The sequence below is a fragment of the Falco peregrinus genome, chromosome 1 (assembly GCF_023634155.1).
Source record: "Falco peregrinus isolate bFalPer1 chromosome 1, bFalPer1.pri, whole genome shotgun sequence".
In the NCBI taxonomy this organism is placed as follows: Eukaryota; Metazoa; Chordata; class Aves; order Falconiformes; family Falconidae; genus Falco; species Falco peregrinus.
The window spans coordinates 29,881,312-29,891,851 of NC_073721.1; the positions used below are offsets into that span (position 1 = coordinate 29,881,312).

General features: G+C 42.0%; 1 protein-coding gene across 5 annotated transcripts in view; it reads right to left on the reverse strand.

The window, feature by feature from the left end:
- SLF2 (SMC5-SMC6 complex localization factor 2) overlaps nt 1–9,992 on the reverse strand; it is a 30,433-nt gene extending 20,441 nt beyond the window's left edge. For 4 of the 5 annotated variants that reach the window (XM_055800456.1, XM_055800434.1, XM_055800445.1 and 1 more), the window contains exons 1-5: nt 9,728–9,992; nt 4,793–4,836; nt 3,636–4,339; nt 2,584–2,641; nt 208–1,355 (exon numbers count right to left, since the gene is read on the reverse strand). In XM_055800456.1, coding sequence (XP_055656431.1) covers nt 208–1,355; nt 2,584–2,641; nt 3,636–4,339; nt 4,793–4,836; nt 9,728–9,837 — 2,064 coding nt within the window. In that variant the 5' untranslated portion in view covers nt 9,838–9,992. The remainder of the gene's footprint in view (nt 1–207; nt 1,356–2,583; nt 2,642–3,635; nt 4,340–4,792; nt 4,837–9,727) is intronic. The other variant, XM_055800467.1, reaches the window with a different exon arrangement.
- Nucleotides 9,993–10,540: the final 548 nt, after the last annotated feature.

The window sequence follows — 10,540 nt, forward strand, 5'->3', positions numbered from 1 at the left end:
CACTCCAAGGACAAGCACAGTAAGCAGCACACCCTTTCTCTGACTACCTTGCACTGTACAGCATAGGACTCTTCAGATGAGTATCCAGTTTTGCATGCAAGTAACTCTTCAGTTTTCATGCATTATAAATAATTTTTTAAATCATATAAAAAATACAACATAACAAAGCTGATGCAATACTTTTTTTGGGTTTTTTTAGCCACTTACATGAAGATTCAGTAATGGATTCACGGTGTCCTGAGAAGAGCTGTCAACACAAAATTCTTCCGTTCCTGTCTGTGGCTTGGGACTTGAAGAGAGAATTTGTTGCAGTGACACGAATGCTACTTCTTCATCATCATCTACATCAGCTAGACTGCATTCCAAACTGTCATCTTCACTATCAAAGCTGATTATTGATCTTGCATTCAGCTTGGACTTGTTTGTACAGGTGCTTCGAGCCTTTACCTCTCCTGACAGTCGTGAGGACATATGGCCGCTGTCCATACACCCTTCTTTAAAAGGCAACAAATGCGGAACACTTTCACCAGTCTCTTCTGAGAGTACAAGCTTCCTAGAGCCTTCCACTAAACAAGAATCAGAAGCATCTTCTGAAGTCGTGTATTTTGTTTTCAAAAAACTTTTTCTGGACTGAATATTGTAAGCTTTATTACATGCATGTCTTTCTGGTATTTTCCCATCTTGCTCTTTCTTAGCATCCAATACCTGAGAGAAGCTAGCATTCTGGAGATGAGATTTCACACCTTTTGTTTGTGTTAAGTGGTGGAGAGAAGGCAACACAGTACTTATTTCCTGAGAAAAAGGAAGGGACTTTTCCAAGAAACAGTATGAGTTAGCCACCTGCAATTGATTCTCTTTGGTATCCACAACAGAAGTCTCGTTATTTTTACCAGGAGTGCGTACAGAATATGAAGATGACAAGCCTACAGCGGAGCAATTATTTTTCTCATTTTCATCACTTGAATTGAGGTATTCCTCTGGAAAAGTAGAGTCACGTCTAGGTAGAGCAGCAGCCTCCTTTATTTGCAGAACATCACCACAAGTAGACTTTAAAATACTTTTTACAAAGTCAGACTTCTTATTTTTGCATTTTGCAGATGATCTACTAAAAGTAGGGTCATTCAAACCTGATACTTTAGATTGATTTGAGCTGTGTGTATCCATACTTATGGTAGCATGTCTTTTTTTCCCAGGAAAGTCTATTTGTTTGGATTGCCCAAAACACATCTTAGATCTAAGGCAGTGTGAAGGAATAGATTGCCTCTTCTGCCTACCAGCGGCCATCTCAGATGATGTTCTCAGTGCATTTGAAGACCCCTGATGTTTTGAAACCTGCTTTGGCTGAGAGGTGTCATCTATGAAGTGTTTAAGAAAAAAGCACACCACTGTTGTCATGTTTAAAGAAACCCTAACTTTTATATTTAAGTCAACTATGACAGAAATTTTTATCAGAAACTACAATACTTCCATTCTGCTTGAACAAAGTGAACCACAACTAAGATTTAGCTGATACTGCGCTGTTATCGTTGTAACTAACTTAGAAATTAAATCCTTTGCTTTAAAGCAGCTCAGTAGCCACCATAAAACACTTTTCCTATACACTAGAATTAACCAGTCTTTGGAAACAGACAATAGCCCAGTTGAGGTATGGGACTGGAAGAAAATTTCTGTAATTACCAATTATGGTTATAAATAATGAAAGCATGAAAAGTATTTTGAAAATACTGCAGTAATTTTAAGAGTGGTCATAAAAAAAAACATCTGGAATAGAAAGAAATCCATTTTCAGTCTATGGTTCTACGGTACCAGTCTGCCCTCCTCACCATGTTTTTCTGCTTCCTGCCTTCAGCTGGCATCAGCACCTGGACACTTCATGGCAAACTACTTCATGGAGCTGATGTTGCTGAGAACTTCCCAACTCAATTTTCAGCCAGATCAGCTCCAAAAAGCACTGGCCAAGTCCCACTGCTAGCACAAGCGGAAAGTGAAGCACAGTGGCAGAGAGTCTGACAGGTTTACACAGCCAGGGACCCACAACATGGGAATACTCTCCTTGGTTTGGGTCATCCCTCTTTTTTTTTTTTTTTTTTTTAATCATCCCACTGACCTAGCTCAAGCTTCTAGTCGTGTTATATTCAGTTCTACCTACTGCAGAACAAAATTATGTGGTTAAAAAGGACAAAAACCCAAAGAATGGCAGCTAAACTTTAGCATTCAGTTCAACAAGAAAGTTCTTTTTGGATTAAGCTGAAAGGCAAAATTTCTTAACCACCACAGTGAATGTGGATGTTCCAAAATGCAAGGGAAACCATAAAAATAATCAGGGATTAAGAACTTAAGACAAAGAAACATAATGACATCTAATTAAGTTACAATCTGTAACAATTTTCATTAAAATCCCAAATTACTTTTAAACCTCTTCAAGCTTGCCATATATTAGAAATAACCTTCACTATACAGCAGTAATATTTTTTTGAGAGAAAACAGGAAAACATAACTTTAAGAAAAAAAGCCACTGAAAAGAGACAATAAGTGATGAAACTGATTGTTTAATTAATTCCATATTATAAGTACTGCTTCTACCTGAGGCAGTCTCCCTTGGACAAGAATGTGGTACTTTTCTTAAAGGACGTTCATTTCCCTAAAAATAAAGACGGAGAAAATAAAAAAGTTAATCACATACTTTTTAAAACCAGGTTGTTGATATCTTGAGCAAAGTGCTGAATCCAGACCTAGTTACATACACACACAGAAATATGGTAATATACTTAAATTTCAAGACAAACTTAACACACAGCTGCAAAGATCTCAACAAAAAGACTCTCCGCAATCTGAATTTTACATCTTTTCTTCAGATTAGCTTCCTGTTGTAAATCTCTCCACTTTTAGGGCCATTAGCCACTTGTGCCCCTGGGCTATATGGCAACATAGTCCAGCTGACTTTCCTCAAACAAGTCATTAGGAATTTAAAGTAACAAAATGACAGAAGATACAGACAAGCAAATAGAGGAACAGGTGCTAAGGAGAAAAGGAAACACAAGCTAAACAATCTTTTTTGTTCCATTCATTGCACATTATGGAGGCAAACATAATGATCATCGTTGCAAGTAACCAGCAACCTTTTAAATGGTTTTCTTGGTTGTACAAAAGTGAATGTAATTCAACCTGTAATGAAATACTACATACTTACTAGGACCACTCCCACCTCTATCTAAATACTGTGGCTTAAATGCGTAAATCTGAACTTCTACTAACTGCAACTTCTAACCAGCAGAAATTTGCCAGGTTGTTCCCTACACCACATTGTAAGAAAACACAAGGTCATAAGACATTTAAGATAAAAATATTCTTTTCTACACAATTTAAAGCTCCATCGCATTTCCACGCTTGCATCTATCTCAGAATATCTCCCCTGCTTTTAAACCAGGATTTCTCATTTATTGTAAAATAGTTAAGAACCAGATTACCCAAGCATGATCTAAAATTTACAAAGGAATAGCAAAAGAGGATACATTTTTGTTACACCTGAAAAAGCCAGCACCAAGAATTTCATCCTACATTGAAACAGAAAAAAAACCAAAACACATGTGCAACAGGTCATTGATTTCCACCTTTAATGACCCTTTTAAACACACCTGATGTGATACACTTGTTCCTGAGAATGGCTTTACAGGGTGTGGCTTAGATTGTTTCATTATATGTTTCTTCCGCTTCCTTTCTCTGTGGAGAGTTTCCAGTGACAACCTACATTCAGAGTCAGTTGGAGTGCAGGACAATTTCATGGGAAGACCTGGGTTTTGGCAGGGAGATACGTTGTTCACGGTGCCATTATTTCTAGCACAGGCTTTTAGAGTATCAGCTTCTGAAACCCATTTGTCAGAGTCTGAACTACTGTCTTCTAGATCCATACAGTCAGTTTTCTGTTCCCAACTATTTCCACAAGACAATGGTACTCTTGTTACACCCAGACACTTCTTATTTCTTCCTTCTTCAGACTTGATAGTTTTATCCTTTTTGGCTAAGAAACAGTTGTGAGACCCTGCAGTAATAAGGAGTCTTTGAATCACAACTTTTGGGTATAATGAATCCAGTGCTTTGCATGCTCTGTCATTCTCTAAAATGTTTACGCTGTCCTTTTCCTCCTTTACTCTCCGAAAGGCATCTATCACAGAACCTGTGTTTGGTGTTTGGTCTGGCATCTTTTTTCTTCTGACCTTCTTTGAAGAAGATATTTTCTTTTCAAAACGTTCAGTGCATAAAACTGACAGTCCAATTCCTGCATCTTTTACATTTCCTCTGTCTGGTGAACACAGCACAATACTGTCTTTATGGCCAAGGTCTAAGAGAGAAAAATAAAGACCAATTATTCACAACCACAATACTGGACACATGGACACACCCTTAATAGACTGTATTACTTGATATCTTCTCTCTCTCACACACACACTCCAAAATTAATTTACTTAATCATTTAGTTTTGCTAGTGCCATGGCATTTATTTCATATAAAAGAATTGTACAATCTATGCTACAGCTTCAGTGGTTATAAAAATATAGCTTAAGCATGAGACAGTAATTTTAAATATTAATTACATCACTATTTAAATAAATTAATTTTAATATAAAGTTATTTCAGTTAGATTCTTATAAAAAAAATTAAATGTGTGCATTTTGACATATTTAGTAAGCTATACTCATTATGCTGCTGCTCCAATTTGGAAAGAGATTGGACTATACTTCTGCACACTTATATAATTAAAATTAATTTAAATATCTTCATTTAAAATATTTACCTTGGTTTAAAACTGGTTTGAAGAACTCTGCAGTGGTCTGCTTTCTGAAGGGAAAACATAACTTTATCTTTTCAAATGAACAATACCTAAATGCCCATACAGTAAATATTCATAAAATGCTGTAATTTATTTCTACATATTTTGTTTTAACGTCAGCAGCTCTTATTTCTGATCGCTCACCGATAGATCAAAGAAAGCACTATCATCCTCATTGCCTTCCAGCTTTCACTCTGCTTGGCTAGTGAAGCCAACCAACCTGTCAAGTTTCTTCACTCAAACTGTTTCCCTTATCATCCTAGTAAAGTCTTAACCATCCTTCTAGCTTAAACTATGCTTTTTTAAATGGGACTGACCTCACCTGTATTCAGTATCCTAGATGAGACCTTAACAGTACCTTACGTGATACTGTCAATAACCTCCCCATCTCCACTATCAACACTTGGAGCTGGTAACTCCTACTGTAAATTTTTTTCCCCCCAAAGTGTTACAGTGGTAAGCAGCTAGCCTTATCATTATCAATACCACAGTGACCAAACTCTCTTCAATGGATTATTAATTGCAGTCAGGTCTAACCACAAAGTTCCACCTGCAAGTTGTAAGGTTCAACTAATCCTGTAACTTTCTTGTTGTTCTCCAGAACTCTTTGTGTACTTCTGCTGCTTTTTTTCACACATTTGGTGCCAGGATGGGATGGTGTCATGGTTTAATCCCAGCCAGCAACTATATACCACACACCCACTCACTCACTCCCCTGCTCCCCTCCAGTGGGATGGGGATGCAAATCGGGGGTGGGGGTAAAACTTGAGGGCTCAGATAAGAACAATGTAATAATTTAATAATAACAACAACAATAATAATAATGCAAAGGAGAGGGAAGAGGAGAGAATAAAATCCAAAGGGAAGGAAAAAAAAAACCAAACCAGTACATAATACAATTGCTTACCACCCGCTGACCAATGCCAGGGCAGTCCCTGAGCAGCGATCGGCAGGCCCTGGCCAACTCTCCCCAGTTTATATACTCAGCATGATGTCCTATGATATGGAATATCTCTTTGGTTAGTTTGGGTCAGCTGTCCTGGCTACGTCCCCTCCCAGTTTCTTATGCCACTCCAGTTTTTTCACTGGCAGGAGCTGAGAGATTGAAAAGTCCTTAACTTAGTATAAACATTACTTAGCAACAACTAAAAACATCAGTGTGTTATCAACATTATTCCCCTACTAAATCCAAAATACAGCACTGCATCAGCTACTAAGAAAAAAATTAACTCTATCCCAGCCAAAACTAGGACAGATGCAAATCCTGATCTGCACTATTACCAGACTTCTCAGTAGGAACTTGTACCAGCACTGCCCCTTAACAAAACAGACATCAGTGGCTTCCCTCCGTGCACACACTATGGGCATCTTCTGGCTTCCAACAGAAACAGCAGTCTACAACCATCTTATTTTAACACATACAAAGCTAATTAACAGCTTTAAATAAGAGGTATCTTCTCTGGCAATAATAATTGGGACATAAAAATACCAAGGCATTTCTCTGAGAAAATGCCACTTCTAAAAATGGGCAGATTGTCCGAGTAATATACAACTTGGACATTAAAATACACCAAGAACTATGAACTTGTTATCTTCACCTTCTCCCACATGGCAAGTATGTGGCTTCGAGGCTGTATTTATGCCTGTTTTGGAAGTGCCTCTTCAAGTTCCAACAAGATATTGGAGTGAGAAAGCAGTAATACAGATTTGTTTACAACCTTCTTCTGTCTTCTGTAATCTTTCTGTGCCTTCCAGTGCAAAGCTGTATCATTACTGTCTGCGTAACGGCGATTACAAAGGCAAAACTTACTTATCCCAGTTTCTAAGCCAACATATTCAAGCATCCATACAAGACTGTACTTTCACAGACTCAATAACTATTTCTGAAGTTCAGACCAGAAGAACCCACTGTTCACTTGCTCAAACTAAACTTGGATTTAATTTTGAATGTTTCCATTAGCTTGTTACTTTCACTTTCACATTTTCTGACATGGCTTCTGCATTTTTAGCATCTACACATATAAAAAGCTGTTTATAATGCAGTGACATTTCTTTAATCCGGTTACCGACAAGTAATAATGTATGAGAATACTGTAACTCAGTGAAAAGCCAACTGCGTAAAACTGTCTTTCGGGCTAACAAACAGGGCAGAAAAATTACTTGTCAAGGACTACTTGCCTCCAACCTGTCCCAGCTTAGTTTGACATAGGCCAAAATACATCCATTCTTCCCACACGCAGAAGCAACAGGGTCCCCAAATTTCAGTTCAACAGAAGAATCAAAAGGCTAAATTGTAAGTTTATCTGTTGATGGTTTAGTCTTTCTGCCCTAGACTACCTCTCACTCTTGACACCCTGACCTCACCTTCTCACAGCAAGGCGCTCTCTGCCTTGCATTCCTTCATGCTTGCTTGTGACTGCTCTCCCAGCTGCAAAATCATCCCATACCCACAGCTTTCTGCACCGCCTATCTTTTCAAAACCCTTCTATTTTCCTCACTAAGCAACTGTACTTCTTCCTTCCAGGTTGAAGTCCCATCTGCAAACCAACCACTGTTGGCAGTCCAAATCTCATCTTCAGCTACCTCTCAGATTCCCATCTGCACTTGAATCTTGAAGGCAAACCAAAACCAAAGTCTTCTGCTCATGTTCTTCTTTCTTTCCACAGCCTTTCCACAGATTTCAAATGGCTGCTTATCTCCCTCCCACACCCACTATCTCATTGTTTTATCTTGTTGCTGTTTTATTCTAAATGCGAGAGCTTTGTAATGAAATTATTGTTTGTTCCATAATTACACAAAGCCTTGCACATAACTGAAAGAACGGAGGCACTGCTGCTAAAAAAGAAAAAAAAAAGCCCTTTTTTTTTTCCTCCCTGGAATAAAAGTTTAACTTCAATGGAGAGTGATTTGTCTTACACTATTTATTTTGAAGTGCTTAGCCATTAACATTTTCTACTTCACAGTTGTAATTCTGCTTTTTGGAAGTGCAAGGGATAGGAACTGTCCAACTAAAACAAAAGAATAATTTCTCAAGTGCTGTATCGTATCTCGGACAAGTAAGTGTACTAGAATTTTCAAACAAAAACAAGGGGGGGGGGGGGGGAAAGAAAGCATACCATACAGTACAAGGAGGAACATGAGAAAGTAGTGGGCCTTTCAACCTGCTTATCATACATATTAAAGTACAAAACTCCCATGTGATTGTCCTATGTGAACAGGATCACAACTGTTCACAAATGAATCAAAGGAGAATTTCCACTATTGTTTTAGTAAGAGGTCAAATAATCATCCCTAAAAGAATGAAGAACTGATGAAGCAACAATAATTACTGGTTTTCACTCTTTTTACACAAAATGTATCTTTGTTGACAAAATATACATTCAGCAAAACATATTTATCACCACTAAAAATTATTCCACCATTTTTTGTGAAATCTCATCTTAACTCAGACACCAGGAAGACCGCTCAAAAATCAAAAAAGGCTAAACCCAGAAATACATAATCTCACTTGACAAAAGAAAAATAGCTACACATCCAGGAGATGCACCTAACAGATCTTCCAGTTCTTTCAAAATTAAGGGCACAACCTGCAACGGAAGAAGGGAGGAAATTCTTTACTTGTTTGAGAAAGAGAAACCCCTGAGTACTTTTTAAAAGTGACTAGTGTTTAGTCATACCAGTTGTTATCTCTGACTGGATAAAAACTATACTTTTAAAAATCTATGATGGAAACACTTGTAATAGCTCAAAGAAAGCAAAGCCACGCAACCTAGGAGTAAACTACAAAACGTTACTGCATCTTTGACAAAATGAAGCATCTTGAAAAGCACTGTAAAAATTCAAAACAAACAACCAAACCCAGAACAGAAAGTCACACCTAAAACCTCACTAGGTCTTTTAGATGTCTGCAGCAAAACCAAAACACAAAATAGTTTCACTTTGGGCAAGAAGCAACACAGAAGAGGAACTGAAATTCCACCTTCTTCCTTTCTTTCAAATATCAGTGCTATCAAAAAAGAAGATCCCCTGAAACGAACAAAGTAAGGTGCTGATAATGGCATAAGAAAATTACGACTTGCTTCATACTGCAAGAAACAAAACTTACTTAACTCAGCAGCCCCTACAAAACCTCATTGAGTCTCTGGCAGAATTCAGATTTCTAGTTACTAGACAGGTTCACCATATCTAAACTCTGTCACCTACTGCCACTGCCTCATTGGAGGCTTTGCTCTCCAGCACCGTTAGGAGCACAGTTCACAGCTGGAACAGGCCTGAAAGCTGAACCAGTGACAACTGAAGTTCTCTCTTTAGAGCTGAGCTGCTGAAGCCCGCCTAACTCTACAGGTAGACTTGCTAACAATCAGCGAGACATAAGATGGGAGGACATGTGGGTACACATGGGAAAACTCATGAATCTGAATGTTCTGCTGAGGGTGCCAGTCAGTACTTAGCTAGACACTTTCTTCAGTTCTTTATATGCCATCAGATTGCCTGGCTATCGCGCCCCTTTCGCCTGAGCCAGCCAACTACCATCAGCGTAGGAAAGCAACGGCCAGCGCCTCAGGGCTGGGACCCCCAGGGGCGCCAGTGCAGGTGCAGCTGGCACCCCGCCGTGCTCCCTGATGCTCTCACACCCCCATCTGCCCGCCGTGCCCAGGGCCGAGAGGCCAGAGCTGGGAACAGCACCGTGAGGCCCCCGCAGCCACCGGCCACCCGCAGAGCGGCCCCCCGACCCGGGCGCGGCGCGGGGCAAGCCACGGCGGGAGCGCCCCTCTGCCCCGGGAGACACAGTGCATGCCGGGAGGCGAGGGGCGCCCCGCCGGCCAGCGACGGGACCTGGCAGCGGCCGCAGCCACCTCCCCCGCCCACGTCCGCCCCTCAGCCGCTCCCCGCCGGTACCTGAAGCCCCGGGCTGCTTCTGTAGCTGCGGCCGCCGGCGTAAAATGGCGTCGGGACCTAGTGACGGGCGGGCTCGGCAACGGCACGCCCACGCCGAGCGGCCGGGTCATGACGTGAGTTGCTCGGTTGACCCTGGGCGGCGGCGGAGAACGGAGAGACCGACCGCTGCCGGCACCATAGGACAGGCCGCTGGCCGGAGCGACCCCCGTCCCAGGGGCAGTGGGCAGGAGGCGGTGGAGATAGATTTTATTCTGCTCGGTCACTGATTGGCTGAGCGCCTGAAGGAGTAGCGCTTCCCGTTGGTTCACTGCGGCCAGGGGCGGGACGGGGAGACGGAGCGCGGTTGCGATTGGCTGCGGAGCGAAGAGGCTGCCGGGGCGTCCTCCCGCGCCGGAGGAGGAAGGGCTGTTTGGCGCCTCGCTCCCGCGCCACCCACCCCATTCCCGCTGGCTGAATGGCGCGCGCGGAGCGGGCCCCACCCCGGCTCGAGCGCGAGGCGCCGCCCAGTTCCGGCCCCTGGCAGCCGCGGGGTGCCCAGCGCGCGCGGCTGGCAGCCTCCCCGCGGGGCGGCAGGTCCTGCGAGGGAAGGGCCGGGGGCAGCCGCGGAGCTGCAGCCCACGGGCATTGTGCTGCGTCTGTGAGAAGGTCCGGGCTGCACATCCACCCCCGTGGGTGCTTGACAGAGTTGTGGCTGTTGGGGAAGCTAAAAAGCTGGGAAGGGAGTAACTTTTTATGAATTCACCCACGTTGCCACCAAAACGGCATGCAGGTCTGTGCCCTCCCAGCCACAGCCTGCTGTATGAGCTTTGCTCT